Below are 18,056 nucleotides of genomic sequence, written 5' to 3' on the forward strand. Positions count from 1 at the left end.
TGGATCAACGGTGATATTGTTACTGCCATCAGTCAAAGAAATTTTTTATGGAGGCAACATAAAGATTCCCCTGGAAACAAAAGTCTGGAAGAGAATTTCAATCAAAAAAGGGACACAGTAGCTAAATTAATCTCAGGTACAAAAAAATCTTATTATCTAAAATTGTTTTCAAACTGTTCACGAAATCCCAAAAAAACCTGGTCTCTTATCAACGATCTAGCTAAAAACAAACTTAATCAGGGCAGTTCTTGTCCAAAACTCTTAGTAGATTCTAAAGAAATTACCGATAAAGCGGAATTATGTGAGGTTTTTAACGCATACTTTTCCACCATAGGCTCCATATTAGCAGAACAAATACCTGATAAATATCATAATAGCGAATACAACCCTGTTATATTGCCACAAAATACGAATGGACATGAGTTGCTTGCCTTTCCTCCATGCGATGCTAAAGATGTAAAAGCGATTATTCAAAACCTTGACCCAAATTCTAGTTGTGGAATAGATAAAATCAGTATAAAAATTATAAAATGCTTGCAAGACCTAATTTCAGAACTCTTGTCGCGTTGTTTCAATAAGTTGATGATCGATGGTGTATTTCCTGATACCTTAAAGATTGCGAAAGTAACACCTATCTTTAAGTCTGGGGCCATAAACGACCCAGGCAATTACCGCCCGATCTCTGTATTGCCGGTCATATCTAAAATACTAGAAAAACTATTATATAATCATTTGCTAAATTATCTTGACACTCTCGACTTCCTGTCACCTCGACAATACGGTTTCCGGCCGAAAAGCAACACGACAGCAGCTATAATCGATCTGGTAACAAAGATAAAAGCTAACTTGGACCAGAAAAAGTCTGTTTTGGGTGTTTTTATTGACCTAAAAAAGGCTTTTGATACGATTAGTCACAATTTACTATTACAAAAGTTAGAATGCATTGGTATAAATGGCGTTGCTCTTAAAATGTTCAAATCGTATCTAACAAATAGGGCACAAATAGTTCAAATTGATAATACTCAAAGTACGGCTCGATTCATTACCCATGGCGTCCCACAGGGTTCCATATTAGGACCACTTTTGTTCCTCATTTATATAAATGATATTCCAAAATTGGGTCTTCATGGTCATGTAACCTTGTATGCGGACGATACATGTCTATTTTATATAGGTAACAGTTTAAATGAAACTACAACACAAGCTCAACAGGATCTTGATAAGTTGTTCGAATGGTGTCAGTTCAATTTATTAACCATCAATATTTCTAAAACAAGTTATATTATATTCAAGACAAAAAATAAAACAATCCCCCCCCATAACTCTCTAAAAATTAATGATACATTTATTGAACAGAAAGCTCACGAGAAATATCTTGGCCTTAGACTTGATAATCATTTAAGATGGGATAAACAAATTTCATACATAAAAAATAAGTTAGCTTCACTTACAGGGTCACTCCGTAGTATAAATGAATGTGTTCCTAGAAAACTCAAGTACAATATATACAACTCGCTCGTAAAGTCCCATTTGTTATATTTAATAGAAATATGGGGTACTGCCGCCAAGACCGGATTACAAGAACTACAAAGAGCCCAAAACAAAGTAATAAAAGCACTATTCTGCTATCCCTACTCAACATCCACCACAAAGATTTTTAAAGAAACAAAATTAATGAACATTCAACAACTTTATCGTTATAATACTTGCATTCTAATTAGGAAGATACTAAATAAAAACATGCACACTAGTTTATCGTTTACCCAAAAATCACAACTTACTAAACGCAAATTACGTAGACCAAGTTTACTTGTATTACCAAAGATACGTACCAAGTTGGCGAAAAAAAGCATCACTTTTGAAGGAGCACTCTTGTACAACAAATTACCCTCTAATATAAAAAACGCGGAGTCCTTTCAATGTTTCAAATCACAGCTACACGATTATATTATTCAAATATAACTGTTGCTATTTATCCTGAATAAAATAAATGTATATCGTTGATAAATACTTGTATAATAATAAACCTACATTGACATAAGGGAATAATAAGATTTTCTGTACCTTTTGTTTGCCCATTGTCTAAAATGTTAATGCGGTGACTGCATCCTAGTTTAGTTTAAGTATTGTTAATTCTGTTCTCATGTAAGTGGATTTAATGTAATCTTTTTATGAGAATAAATTCTTTAAACCTAAATAAATGATAAATTTATGGGCAGTAAAAGTTTTTTTTGTTATAATAGCATAGCGATGATCATGTTAAAATTACATTGAGATTGACAAGACATCAGTATGGTATGGACAACTATGGAGTCCGTTATACGAAATAGTTTGGCCACGAAGAAGGAAATGAACCGACGATGTAAATCGATGGTGTTGAATTGTGTATCTTGGTAAATTTTGTGATCGGTGGATCTAGTTTTTGACAAAAAATAATCAAATAGTTGCAAATCTTAGTTACATACGTATATTTTTCTGTATACCTGTTAGTCTTCTCTGGTTGACTGTTAGCTAATGCTCCGTCTACTTACTGCATTGTATTTTTTGGAATAAAATTTTAAAAATAAAACTAATGTTATTGCTTTATTTCTCAATCGCAATGAATATTCGTTCACAATTTAGCCTATTTTTATAATAAGAAAAGGCAATATTACATATACAGAGTCTTTGTGATACTTTATGAGAAAATCCCATTGCCTTGATTAATATGCGTGAAGTGCGCACAAGCCTGACTAGACCATTAGCTGTAATTGTTTTCAAGACGCGGCACTTATTTATTCTCTATGTTTAATCTAGGACACTAATGAGAAAGAACACTTCGCTACAAATCCATACTTTCATACTTACTAATATTATAAAAGAGAAAAGTTGTTTCTTTTGTTTGTAATGATTTTGATGAAATTTGTCACAGGGATAGACGAAACGTTCAAGAATAACATAGACTTTTTTATGGTTTTACCCTAGCAAAGCCGGGACCCTACCCTAGGAAGCCGCTAAACATTGTACTAACATTGTGTAATGATACTTAATGATAAATTGAAAACTTTTACGATTTAAATTCCTTTATGAAAAATCACTATTTATGGGTCATTGAACGGCGACGTTTCTTTTCTCCCCAAATCTATGTTAATTATTTTTTCAGGCTGTCACCCGCAAATTCGTTCACGAAGAAAGTGGTGGGGTAACAGCACTTTGCGGCGCGGTAGAGGCCTGCCTCGGTCAGGGACTGAGGCGACGAGCCCTAGGACTCTTCAAGACCAGCTCTACTACCGCTTTACTTCACAAGATTGCCAAGGTAAGGTTATGGAAACTCTCTAAGAAAATGGCCCGGTTTTGATGTTTTTAGTTACTATTTAAAAAATATATTAAATTTCGGCAAGGTAAGGCACATTTTCCTGAGATTTTTTGTAGTATGAAAATTTTCACCCAACCGTGGTACTTTAATTTTTTTAAATCTTTTTATTTATTTAACGTAATTGCTGTTGAATAAATTGGATATTCAATTTCATCACAATATCTATTGTGCTGTTTTGTTTTAATTCATTATTCTGGAAGTCTAAAAACGGGAGGACGCCACGATGGATTGCCATAATGAATTTGCGCTGTAATTTATACTTAATTGTTCTATTTTTACAAGTCCTTCCAAAATTCCAATGGCAAATTATATTTTTCATGTCTGTAGGTATGTAGATGTGAAAAGATATATGTATTTCATACTTGATTTGATGGTTTGTGGCTCCCCTAGGGGAGACATCAGGGGATAAGTGAGGCGGAAATCTATTATCCTTGTCTGATCTACCTTCTGGGCTATTTTAAAACACTAACATCGCCTTACCTTATGTTTCGCCACTTTCACTGATTCTATTCAAGTTCTGCTTCGGGCCACATGGCAACATTTCTATGAAAATTGGCAATTACGTGAACATAATTAGGATTTCATAAGGCTATCTAAATTTCCGTTGTACTACACAAGATGAATGATTAGTGAATAAATAATGTAACACCTTACATTGAGTACACATGATTTTGAAGGACAAAACAAATACCAAGTATCTAGTAATACTTAAATGGAGACTGTAACATATTTTGTATCACTCTTTCTATGTGATTTTACGTACCTAACATTCAAATACTTACCTAATTATTTTTCGATATATCCTTGATATTTCTTGGGTTATACTTACTGGCATTTAGCCAAATTTATAATACTGACCTTTATATTTACCTATTACTTTCGGTACATTACAAAATATACTGTTATATAACACGATTTCTTGTAGAATTTTCCACATATTTTCCTCTCTCCGGCGGCGTGGCATTTCAGAGTTTATTTAATTACTCACAATTACATTATTCCTATAAGAATTCTCTGTTCTTTGAGCGCACACCTCCGCGGTTTTATCTCTCCAAAGTTAAATAATAAGTATTCCTATTTCCTATTGCGTGTTTGTGTACCTGTGACGAGAAAATTCTGTATTTCAAGTGACAAAGGCTTTGTTTTATCCAAGTTTTGTTTGGAGTTTCTTAACATTGATCCTTTCTTTTAGTCTGATTAAATTTAAGTACATGTAATTTAATTTATAGAACTCAAATATTTTTTAGATGAAGTATTTTGAGTTTCGTACTGGCTCTTTCTTTAAAGCTGGTTGAATTTTAAATAAATTTTATTTACATGTTTTTTCTTCGTGTCATATCCTCTCAATATTAACGAGGTTGAAGTCGCTGTGTCACCAGTCCGGGACTAACAAAATACAACGGCAACGTGGCCACAGGGAAAACCGCACTATTCCGGTTCTGTCTTTACTAATCGAGTCTGGATGATTGAGAATATTAAGATACGATACGAATTTCGAAGACCATATTGAGCGAAGTGATCAACCAAAGTTTATATCAATAAATAAATAAATATAAATACAAAAGTTAGAAATGTATGTGTCTCAGTCATACTGTCACAGACACTTTTTCACGTCGAAGTATAAATTTATATAGTGTTCGTGTAATCAGTAGGTACTCGTACGGAGTAGCTACTAAGTAATTCGATGGTAGTGTTTATGTGTGCTACTTTTACATAGTACTAGCATTTCAGAACGACCACTAGCGAGAAACTTATTCAAACAATGTTGGTCTCTGTCATTCCAGAAGGGTTACTAGCTAACTACCTCCATCTCGCAAATTTTACATGACTGGTAAAATAAAACCTGGGATCAAATATACTATGTGATCCCAGGTCCTTTAAACGCCAAAATTGTGAAGAGGACGAATAAAATTAGTTTCCTATATTTTTGTTCATTATTGACGTAACTGAACGATAAATTATTTATTATTCCAAACTAAGTTTCAATACTACTTCAAAGAACTACTTTCCATATCTGTATCGACGGGGGACTAAAAGCATACGCATGTAGTGTAGCTACCCCGTATAAGCACGATATGTTGCCCGAGGGCCTTTGAAAATTCTCTATGTATTGTTGTACTAATATCAAGTATTGCCGAATAGCGGTACAGTCAATAAATCTTGGCAAATCGATGGAAGTTGGGTGAGATAAAAGTTCGTGAGCTCTAAATAATGTAATGAACTCTTTATTGTACAGTATACCATAATCATTTAGAGACAGAAAATATATATCGAATGGTAGTTAAAAACTTATAATAATGTACCTATTTTCTTTGTTATAGACATGAATGTACGACATTGGTTCATAATGTAGATCGTTAGATCTTCGACTATAGGTATATTATTACAGTGTCATAAGCTTTACTTAGTAATAATATCATGTATAAATTTCAGAGTTTAGCTAGCGACAAGATAGATCGATCTAATAGGTACATTATACTTGGAAACAGTTTAAACTTTACCTACTCAAATTTCGGGTATATAAACCTAAACTTACAGGGAATGTTCAATATTTGTTACAACAACAAGCCTACACAAGTACAAGTATTGTTAATTGTATCGATTTTGTGTCACTAAATGCGCAGGTTGCTGTAGGATAGGACTGAAATTTGATGGATAAATTTTCTTGTGGAGAAATTGCATATTATTATCATAAGCAATCTCTCTCTCCCTCTCTCTCATCTGAGCATTCCTACATTTTCGCTTCTACTTCGTACGGATACGGAACACATATTGTTCTTCACATAGCGATAAGCCACAAAACAACACCAAAAGGAAATAAATAAATTATCATCTAAAGCCGAAGCCGCGGGAGAAAGTGTTTACAAAATCAAAATGAAGATTATTTACGAAAAGTTACATACTTTGTTTCATTAGTCAAGATAGTTTATTGAAATGAAAAGAAGAAGATTTCTTCTTTTATTATTTATAAAAATATAAATAATATAAAAGATGAAACTTGCAGCAACTTATAATTATTACGAGTTAGTCAGAAAGTCACCCAAGTTTAGTTTAAAAATTGTTGAAGTGCACAATAATATTGTAGATCTTTTAAATTAAAATTTATTGGGCCGTAAACAATGGTAAAAACATGAACTATACCGATTACGATAAAGAAGAAGCAAAGTTATTACCCTTTTTTAACCCGCGACGACAGACGGACGAAAGTTGTAAGTACAAGATATACTTAGATAAATTATCCTATTGAATATTATATAGGTACCCAAATGCCGCGTATCTAGGTTACGGGTTCGACTCTTGGCCGTGGGCGTCACGGTGTTGGTACTAGAAAAACATTGACGTCGATATAGAGGTTCATAAGTTACTGAATTCACAGAAATAACACCGCATATTTACGTGAAAAGACCTTTTAGTATCCTCTGAGTGGAATAAGTGAAATGGTGGACTTAGGAGTGTTCCTTGAAAATGATTGATGACATGATCTAGGTCTGTCCTCTATTTGAGCGTTTTCCCGGTTTCTTTTGCGGCCATAGAGCATTGGAGTCCGGGGCCTATTTTTCTCCTGCTCTCCGTCTTAGATAGACGAAGACTGGTCAAACCACGGGTTCAAACGTACAATCACGTCCGTACGAATGGGGGATATGTAGGCTATGTCTGTACAATGTACATACATATACATAATAAGTACTATAAAAAATATTTATTTTGGACAACATTCAAGATAAATGATAGTAACGATGTTCTTATATGCTGTCTTCGTCATATTTTGTATAAGAATTTTTTTCTCAAGCGACTCCTTCCACACATTCGCGCGTCGCACCTGTCTCGCTCTGTTTGCATCTGTCAGCGTGATATCATCAGAGTACATGAATAGCCATGCTGGTTTCTCTTGTGTGTCTCTAATGCTGCTTGATATTTCCACTAATATAGACTTGATCGGTGAATTATAAATATTTCAAAAATTGTACTGTTATTTTACGCCTACGTTAACCTCTTTGAGATATTTTCCCATTGTTTCAGGCAGAGTGGCAGAGACTAGAGAATTCCACTTGCAACGACAATTTGAATCGATAGAACATAGTCGAGCGTGTGCCTACATAAACATAAAGTTTACAGCTGTGTCGTGCGATCGTAGATAACAATAAAGGATTATGTCCGCCTCCCTGCTCTTAACCAGATGAGAGACATTATGCGCGCCGCGTGATTTTGTAAAAATATACATATGCCGTGTGAAGCCGCTGGATTTAAATAATATTCTTCTTCGGCCACGGGTTAAATAATTCGATTCGCTCGATTCCAGAATTTTTTCATCTCATTATTATTTTCAAAAATAAGTTAAAAAACATAATGTGTATAACAAATTCATTTAAATAAACCCAATTCTTATTTTAGGAATTTTTAAAAAATTTGGAATTTAAAAAAATAAATATTCATACATATATAATCCAATGCTATAAACCCGAGACCTCTGATTGTGGCATATACAAAACAATACCAAAAAGCACTTTTTTAGGAAATTATAGGAATTGGCTCGAGGAAAAAATGTTGCGGGCTACTTTATCCATAGTGGTAATAAGATTAGGCAGTCCATATATATATATATAGAGTTCTATTCATGGAACGTTGAAGGGGAGTACTAGATATTAGATTATTGTGTGGATTATTTACTTACACTTCAATTGTCAATACTGCTCTTTTAAGATAGCATAATATTGAGAAATAAAATAGGTAAAGATTTATTAAGAAATTTTACATTTTTAAAGCTTTCACAGAAAAACAGCTGCACTGATTTTAATGAATTTTAGTATACCCAAGCTCTATTTGTTACTCTCAGAGACAAGGCACCCCATGGATGGGAGTTTGTATGTCAAACGCACTCGGTACATTCGGTAGCAACAGCATTCGCCGCAAGCGGAACTGCGGGAAATGACTAGTATATAAATATATACTATAGAAAAGCGATCACATACCTAAGTTCAGAATTTTCCAATCAGATATTCTATTTCCAAAGCCCGATACTAGGGAATATCTATTTGGGAAACGCTTACTCCAAATCCTCCATCATCCCGCGATTTGTAAGATTCGCAATTTGCATAAGCTATATATCAGCTAAGCTTTCCTTACGAATTTAACAATCAATTTCCTAAGCCAATGTTCTAATTTTTTAAATCCCTTCTTTTTATTTTTATAACAGTGAAGATTTATAACACCAACTTTAATAACACTGTTACTTTCTATCTCTATTCTATCTCTGTGCCACATTTCGTCAATATTGGTTCAGTAGTTTTCAGTTTATTCGTTAAAAAGTAAAATATTTATTAATTATTATAATAATAATGCAGGTAATAATGTTGTATCGAATACTATCGAACACTACGTACTCCTAATAGATTAACACCACGGTTATTTGACTGTTTTCCTGGTTCCTACCACCACCATAGAGCGTACGAGCACGGAGTCCGCAAAAAAATCTTTTTAACAACTTTTATTTTTGAGAATGAGAAATCGAAGAAATACTTTCAAAAATTTCCTTGAAGACTTTAAAGCTACGATATGTTCGACGCAAAGTCTTCAAGTACCTATTTCAAATCTCTTCTTTTATCAATCGAGTGAGTTAGATCTTGATTTTTCATCCAATATTGCCAAATTGCCAAGTCATTGAATTCGTTTCATTCCGAGATTCGAATGGACGACTGGCTATCCCTTTATTTTTTTATACTTATCCTCCGAAAAAAGGTTTATACATTCCCCGAGGTCGTCGTATATAACCTAAAGGTTCTTATAATGATACATTGTTAAGGCTTACTCGTATGTATGAGCCGGGATGGGTGAGGTAACCGTACATTTTAATGTAATTTTACGGATTATTTTGACATGTGAAAATCCCGCATTTCCATTTGCGTGTGATGGTCATGAACGTAATACATTTTTATTGTTTTGTAAAAAAGTATCTCAGTTTATTTTTTTTCTGAGCGGTCAACGGCAAAAATATTTTAGTCTCGTTAATAAGTAGATATAATTCTTTCGTTATTTACTTTTCTTTCTTTTATTTCTCCTTCCAACCTAATGATTGACTTGAAGAGATCGCTTTAGCGTTAAGTCCGCTTTGTGCCTTTAATGTTTTATTTTTTGTTCTGTATATTTCTTGCTAAAGAATATTTGTATTGTTTTGTTAAAATAACCTATTAAAAATTTTCATAAATCCAACAGAAACATTGAAGAACAACAAATCTAAATCTTCGCCATATATTCTAAATTTTTTTATTATTTTTATTTTATATTTGGACAAATCTCACAGATTGAGCTAGCCCCAAAGTACGAGTAAGTTCGAGACTTGTGTTATGGGATACTAACTCAACGGTATTATATTTTTATAACAAATACATATATAGATAAACATCCAAGACCCGGGTCTTGGATGTTTATCTATCATGACCCGATCGGGGATAGAATCCGGGGATAGGACTCTGTTCAGAGGCAGAACTTTATCATTACGCCACCGAGGTCGTAAAAAAATTGTAATCGGTAACTCGGTAACTTTTCGATTTCGGCGACGGAAACTAAGTATGAGTTCATACACCTCAGGGAGTGTACCTAACCTACATACTTATTACATGTAATTTGTTTTCAGTAAACAGGCTATGTTTATTCTTACTCATAGAGAAATGAATTAATTTTCTTCTTTCAATTCGTGTCCAAGTTAATTCTATCACAGTAATTAATCATAATAATATAGGTACCTAATCAAAAAAATATAGGAAATATTGCCGATTTGAATAGTTTCAAGGAACATCATTAAATAAAGTTAATTCTATTGAAATCGTTATCGCCCGAGCAATAAAAAGTTATAACGACAATTTCTAAAGTTCTAGAGTTGTCATCCAATTTATGCGCTGAACCACTAGCATTTAAATAACTTTATTCTGCAATAATTCCACGATATAAATAAGATTCTTGAAAAATAATTCATCTTACAAGATAACATAGAGGTAAACTTCATGGGCAACACATATTCGAATTTCAGTGACGGGAGTACTGTCCGTATTCCCGTCAAATTTAGTCCTGTTCAAAGTGTACCGTCCGTACACGATGAATAGGACTAAATTTGAAATTGTTTCCAGCATTGTCCGGAAGCGGCGCTAGTGTCGGCCAGGGTGCTGGCGGCGGAGGGTGCGCCGGCGACGCGCTCGGCCTCGGGCGTGGAGCGGCGACCTTCTGCGCCGCGACCCCCACTCAACAAGCGGGGCTCTGGTTCGCTACTCTCACAAGCTCCTCCACAGTCCAGGTAATGAGGTTGTTTCCAATGAAGCGGCGCTAGTGTTGGCTAGGTTGCTGGACGCAGAGGAAGCACGGATTTAGGAAGAGCTATCGCTCTCATCTCCAAATGTTCCCGGTTGCGTTCGGGGCTGTGATGCCGCGAAGTTCGGGGTCAGCGTAAAAAATAACTTTTAAAATTCTGAAGATTTAGCCGGTCAACTGCCTGACGTCTACTCTCCTTGAAAATGCTATTGTAGTCTTTATTATATTCTAGCTGCCTAGGTCCCTTATAGTCAAGACATCTGCGGGTATGGAGTGATTCTACTCTAGAGAAAAATCGTGTGGACAAAAATAAAACAAAGACAACGATTTAAGTCAATAATTGAATCATATGAAATTACTATTCGTTGGTGAGTTGTGTTATATATGTATGTACTTATTGTATTATAATAATCTTTAGAAATGTCCCTACGCTTCGTACGAGCGAACATAAAATGTCATGGTTATTATGCCCTAATGATATGACGGGCTGAGTGACGTGTGTTCATTTCCTATTCCCACAACTCAACATGCAAGAATTTCTACACCATTTTTTTTTTCACCATTTGGGGATTTAAAATAAATATTATGAAACAACATCTTCTTGTTAAGGAATTTATAAAAGTAGGAAGAACTTTAAAACTTGTGAAATAAAAATTAAATTCTAGCCATAGTTAGCTGTATCCATACTACTTAATATTATGAACGGGAAAGTTTGTCTCTTCGCTTTCAGTTCCAAACCGCTGGACCGATTTTGATGAAATTTGATACGAATATAGCTAAAGACAGGTCTAACACAGGCTAATTAAAAAAAAATCCAATCCCTAAGTGTTTTTGATAGTATGGCTGCTAAGTATTGTTGATAGGTAGTTCGTGTGAATAACGGGAGTTAAAAAGGAAGGATACAATTTTACCTAAAAGAAATATATGTTTATCAGACAAAACGAAAAATAATAATTCAGCTTTCAATGTATAATATTATAATCTGATTATCCTGTTTTTGCGGCAAACGCGCAATAACTTTCCCCGGGATTTCTGCGAGATTTATTAGGAAAATTAAATTCTTGCTGCATGGCGGCGGCGGCGGCGACGCGACGGTAAACACATTTTGTGGCGAGGTCGACACTGAGATATTTTATTAATGAGAAATATGTATGTACATGATTGATAATAGGCAAACCGTTTTAGAAATTCATTATTAGTAAGGTGGTCTTAATTTTTCTTATGTGTTTGTAACCAGATTTTTTCATTTCATATAGGTACCTATATAATTTGTAGGTTATTATTTGTATTTATTATTGTATCTAGTAAAATACAAATTTTCTCTAAACGAAAATAAGTAATACTTAATGTAATATGATATGACCTAATGACGTAGAACAATGTCTATGTTTTTTTTAAAGCTGGGCTTCTAGGCACAGTTCAATAACTGTGCCTATTTGAACCTTCTAGTTTTAGATCACGTATAGACTTTTTACCTCTATAAGAATATTTTTATTTAATGATTACCATTGTCAATATAATTTACTTAGATAAGTACTAAAAGCTCGCAAGTATCTGGTAAAATCCTTAATTACATAAATCAAAGACGAGGTGAGTGTGAGCTGAGTTGGGATCAAATCTACCGAATTTGATCGATAGCGGGCCAAGGTCGTCTTTGAGACCACTTCAAAGGATCTTACCTTCTTAGCGAGTTCAAGGTCAACGGGAGGGAACCGAGTAAACACCCATTGATCGGATTCTTGAGAGTTGAGCTACTTATTGTCGTTTGCTCCCTGAGTGTCATTTAGCTTATGAAGTTGATATTTTAGTAAAGCGTTATGATTTCTTGTACCTACCTACTTACCTTTACCTTTGAATTACTTAAATGTTACAAACTTTTTTGGGGTTTCAGCGACAATTTTCACTTAAATAACAAGTCTTGAGTACATTTCGATGGTGAATGTAAGAGCGGCCTAATTGAAACATCTCCAATAGAAATGTTTTCATTATGTGTATAGGTCTACATTGTTTGGCTCTGGTAGGGCGACATTTAAATTCCATTTGGATATTCATTCGGGTTCCATTTGTTGTCGTCACTTTTTACTTCATTGTATTGTTTTTTGTTTATAAGTACTTTATTGTACGATTTTCGTACAATAAAGTAGCATGTAGACTTACTTGTAGGGATCTCTTACAGACAACTGGCTATAGATTGAGTGGATATGTATATATAGTTATAATTGTAAATTAAAAATACGTACCTACCTTCTAAATCTTTACCCATTTTCCGGATAAACGAATTGATTTTGTCATGTATGTTTTTTTATGCAAATAATAAATATGAAATCCAGGGTAATAACAGTTAATGACCCGCAGACATACATAGATACATAGACACATAAACACGTTACGTATGTATAGGATTTTCATAGAAACTTCAAGACTTCAGAGCCTCTTAATCTTAAAAGCACTGATGAAAAATATACTTATTTTAAGCATACTGTACACGTACGGGTAAAGGTGCTATATAAAACTTATAAACACCTTTTAAAAGGTACTTTAAAATCTAAAAATTACTGCATAGTAAATTATCTGACCTGAAATTAAAATGGTTACATTAGGTATAGCTGTGATATTTAAAATTTATTATTCAACGATATAAGTTCTTGTACCAATTTTATGTCTATGTATAAAGCGGTTTTTTCATTCATATTCTGAAAAAATATCGAAAGTCCAGCAAAGACTCATTGACCTCTATATACCTACCCTTTATACTTCCTTGAGTTTATATTCTCTTCACCTAATAGGGAAAAATAATTTTCCTATCCTTTTAGGAAAGGCCGAAGCTACTAGAACTTTCTCAGCGTAGAATTGTCATTTAAGATCTTAGCAGTATTTTATTTCCTTCTAGCTTTTGCCTGCGGTTTTGTTACGTTTTTTCCATGGTAAAGAAAGGTTCCGTACTCGTTAACTATATTTAATAATATCTATTTAAAATTTGAAGAGGATTGGTGATAAGGCGTGAAGAGTTGACAAATAAAAAAAATGTTTTTGCTTTACAAATGATTAAGATTACGACACTACTGAAGTGAACTTTTCTGTAATTGTGCTAGATAAATAAAGACATCTCTATTATCTTACCTACACCACATTTATTTATATTTAATTTAGTGTTCTTTTATATAATGTTTTATTACAAATATGACCCACTAACATCTGCTTAATAAGTAGTAGATACATATTTACGAAGTGTTATATCTGTAGGCTACATATTTTCTTCATTAGGCCTGTAGATATTTCTGGGAGCCGTCCACTTTATGGCCCGTTTATGGGGTCGTATTGCAGGACATAATGATGAAATTACTCACTTCTCATTGGATTTTTATCTCTTGGTGTGCTATTTTTGAAATGACTCACCAACATTCTATGATGAATTCGGTCGTTTCTTTCAATCAAGTTATTAAGTAAGTGGTGTTCTGCAGAATTAAAATTATTCGGTATCTCTTGAGTACATATCGGATGAAAATTAATATTTTCGGCGGATCATATTCGTATCAAAATAACATTAGAGTGAAAAATAGAAGGTGGTATAAATACCTAATTTTACATATAAGTATTTTAGCAAGCTATCCAAGGAGAATATAGCCAGACGCTATCCTAAACGGACAATAAATTAACTTAATAAGGAATGTCAGAGTAGCAGTTGATGTTTCAATATCTATTTCCCGAATATTTTCTAACTTCTTTAGAGGGTACCGAAGGGTCGGATTTTATGAAGCGGGTAACTTTCCTCCAACTTCGTTACAACAAGGTCCGATAAAATTGTATCAGATTATATCTATATACTTTGAGAAGAGGATTTAAGTAATACCTAATAAATTTTATGCTAAATTACAAATGGAGTCGAAAAGAAGATAATGCTTAATTCGAATTACGACTTCTCGGGTAGTACCTAACTAGTGTTTGTGTGAAGCTTATTTAAATTGAACACTGCATCTGTACTGAAGGTACAGCCAACTGTACGTAAAATGATCTTGCATGCACCTCTGTGCGGTAGTAATACCGAATTTGTAATGAAATTGGACATATGTCAGTGTTGTTGGCTGTATTTTAAGTATTCTGCGGCTGCGGGAAGGCTTCTATTGAAATTCTTGTCACGTCGGTATCGTGTAGCTTGGGTTAATAGGTGACTGATTTCTAATGTTTCATGTAAATAGTATTCAATAAAAATACCTAATGTGTCTTTGAGCTAACTAAACTGCAGGTAAAAAAATGATTGGTATGGTGAGGTAAATTTTCATGTTCAAGGAAACTCGTCCCACTTTTACTGTTTTCGATACCATATAATAAAATATTATTGCAGATACCTCTGGATTCGGATCGCGTTATTCGAACGTCAATTGGCCAAAATAATCGAGCACTTGGTCAGCAACGCGACGCGTTACTACGAGCGAGACGCGCTTGTGGCCGACCCTGACTACGGGAGCATTCTCAGCTCACTCCTCGTGGGTCCTTGTGCCCTGGAGTACTCCAAGGCGAAGGCTCCAGCGTCCTTCTGGAGTGACCCACCGGCTGATGAATTAGTAAGTTGTAGTGATTATGATATCTCTCTTTTCAAGCGAGACGTTGGATTAGATAGTGGAATCTACGAGAGAATCTTCAGTTCTCGCATATACACATCCAGGAAAAGATACCTGCTTAGTTTTGGATAGACCTACCGGAAAACGAATTAGTAAGTGTAATGCACGAGTAACCTAACATTTATTATGACACGCGACTGTTACGCAAGCGTCGTCAGCTCTGTGCCTTGTGCCTTGAAATACTCCATGACAAGCACGAAGACATAGGTGTACTTTTGAATGAGTAAAAGTTGTTTAATCTTTTCTACTGAACGAGTAGCGCTCGTGATGGCGTTCTGACAATGAATTCAGAATAACTGAGCATCCTGAACTCCATTTGGTGGAGGCTCAGGAGTCATTGTTTGATAAGTACAAATATCTGCTTACTTCTGGACACACCCGCCGGCCGACGAATAATAATTGCTTTGATCTCGCTTCGTTACTTTGATGCTTATAATGTAATTTTAATTGAAACAGTAATTAAATTTAATACTGAAAGTTTCTCAAACTTTCCAATTAATTGACCTATAGTAGAAAGGAAAGTCCATTACAAAATTTACGATATCATCATAAATTAAGTAAGTTACTTAAGTAAGTTCCTTCGCACGCCGCTAAGCGTTGGAACCCAAGGTCCAGTTTCCCATTTTTCTTCTTCACTTCGCAAGATCTAGGGCATTCTTTCATTGATTCATTTCTTATATAGGTAGTTTATTCCTGGAATAAATATAAATCCTTACTGACGCAGTGTAACGGATTGCTTTTTATATTATAAAATTAAAAGATTTAAAAGTTGCATTTAAGCGGATATAATTTCAGGTACAAAGACATCGCATGTCAGCAGGGACGACCACGCCGCCCTCTGTGCGGCGACCCATCCTGAACTTCAGGAGGAGCCTCAACGCGTCTTCCGACGATAGCGGCTCTGTAAATACAGGTAATTAAAAAATTGCCAATAGATTGTAATTTGACAAATATTCCTAATATGTGTCTATATTTTATTCAAACCCTTTCGTTTAGTGGACGTATAGTTGCTATCACACATTTTTTGTTGCTCTTTGTCTTATCATTATCCAGTTTTCTTCAAAACATTGTTGATGACGGAAATTGGAAGTTTCAGTAAATTGGCTAAAAAAAAATACGATAAAGAACAATGGTTGAGATCTCCAACTATATTTATAACTTTGGATAGAATGAACCTAACTCCGCTCCGCGTCTCAGGAAATAGTGATACTGCGTAGCTACAATTCCCTATTTCACACTTTACAGGTGGAAGCAAAGCTGTGGGATCCAGTGCCAAAGACTACGTGGAGAGTTTGCACCAAAACTCAACCGCTACTTTGCTGTATGGCAAGAATAATGTTAGAGTGCAACCAGTGAGTTAGATTTTTGAGATCTTAGTTTATGCAAGCACTTATTCATATGATCATATCGCCATTGACAAAATTGAAACAGAAACTCGCCTCGGTTAAAAATTTAAACAGAAACGCTCGGACTCCTCTATCGTAAGTAAAAGACACGAAGAACCTATCAATTTTCCTTTTTCGGAAAAACTCGTGTTGACCGCATTGATTAAGCTGGTTTTATCGATCTATTTAAATTTATTTCATATCATAACCCCACTTTACTATAGGTAATAATAAAACAATTAAAATGCCTAATGTTTAGTAGTATCGCATCCTCATTATCCTTCCATAAGAAAGGCCAGAGCCCCAACAGTGTGGTGGCATTACAATGATAATGCTGTGACTGACAACAGCACATAAAGTTACCTTGTATGAAAAATATTGCGCGGTAATAGCGGCGAATTTGCAATGAATTTGGATAGGTTGATGTGCTGTTGACTGTACACTATTATAATATCTATTATTAAGCATTTGCGTTTTGGTAGGTGCTTAGTTACAATAAAATTTCCTATTGATAAATACAGAAAGATGTTGAAGAGCCGATGCCAGGCTACTTGAGTCTGCATCAAACTGCCGCAGGGCTGATCATCAAATGGACGCCGAACCAGCTCATGAATGGCTACGCGGAGAGTGAAGGCATCGATAAAAGGTTTCTCAAATGTGCCACTTCTATACTTTTAGTTTATCTTCGACGTTTTAATGTTTTTGGTTGATAAATAGATGAGTGTGTCCTGTGATGTAATGCTTATGACTTTACTTATACTTTCGCTTATATTTTCGCCACTTATTTGAACCATGTCCTATGTATGACACCTATAAAATTTACTTAAACTTTATCTATATAGAAGATTATTATTTTAAATTAGCTATACAAAATAATCATAGAATAAAACCTAAGAAATACGATCATTTTAATTTATGTTAAGTTTCTCAGCGAGAACGAGTCTTGAACTAAATGGCAAATAATTTTTTTACAAAAACCTTATACAAAAGTAGCACTTTTGTTTAGTTATTGTTAGGTTTTTATAATTGATATATTTATAGATTTCAAACTTACCTAGTATTCCTTAGTGCATGTTTTTAGTCTCTTATTTTAATTTCGGTCAAGCTATTTCTTATCTTATGCTCCTAGCGATAGAGTGTTTGTTGTAGTCGATGTAGCTTTCGCTGCCACCGCGTACATTCGTCCGCCTGCCAAAACACCCGTGTCTTGTACAGCATGGCCCCTGAGTGCACTGTGTATAGAAGGAGATGCTCAGGCCCTCTTTGCTTCGATTGGTAAGTCTAACTAGTTTTATTAAGTATTAGTTGTAGTCGTGTATCTTGTTTTTGGTGCAATACAGTGGTTCACTTACTTAGTAATCCATATTAATACTTATTCGTCGAGTGGCTGGATTTGTG

At 34.6% G+C, this 18,056-nt stretch overlaps 1 protein-coding gene across 5 annotated transcripts in view; it reads left to right on the forward strand.

Moving 5' to 3' along the window:
- The window catches only part of LOC128679074 (small G protein signaling modulator 2-like), a 37,002-nt gene that overhangs the window by 7,267 nt on the left and 11,679 nt on the right, over positions 1-18,056 (forward strand). For 3 of the 5 annotated variants that reach the window (XM_053761059.2, XM_053761060.2, XM_053761058.2), the window contains exons 3-9: positions 3,143-3,295; positions 10,477-10,640; positions 14,997-15,216; positions 16,069-16,186; positions 16,519-16,625; positions 17,180-17,304; positions 17,808-17,933. In XM_053761059.2, the coding sequence (XP_053617034.1) occupies positions 3,143-3,295; positions 10,477-10,640; positions 14,997-15,216; positions 16,069-16,186; positions 16,519-16,625; positions 17,180-17,304; positions 17,808-17,933 (1,013 nt within the window). The remainder of the gene's footprint in view (positions 1-3,142; positions 3,296-10,476; positions 10,641-14,996; positions 15,217-16,068; positions 16,187-16,518; positions 16,626-17,179; positions 17,305-17,807; positions 17,934-18,056) is intronic. The other 2 variants (XM_053761061.2, XM_053761062.2) reach the window with 2 other exon arrangements.

The sequence above is a fragment of the Plodia interpunctella genome, chromosome 21, assembly GCF_027563975.2.
Source record: "Plodia interpunctella isolate USDA-ARS_2022_Savannah chromosome 21, ilPloInte3.2, whole genome shotgun sequence".
NCBI lineage: Eukaryota > Metazoa > Arthropoda > Insecta > Lepidoptera > Pyralidae > Plodia > Plodia interpunctella.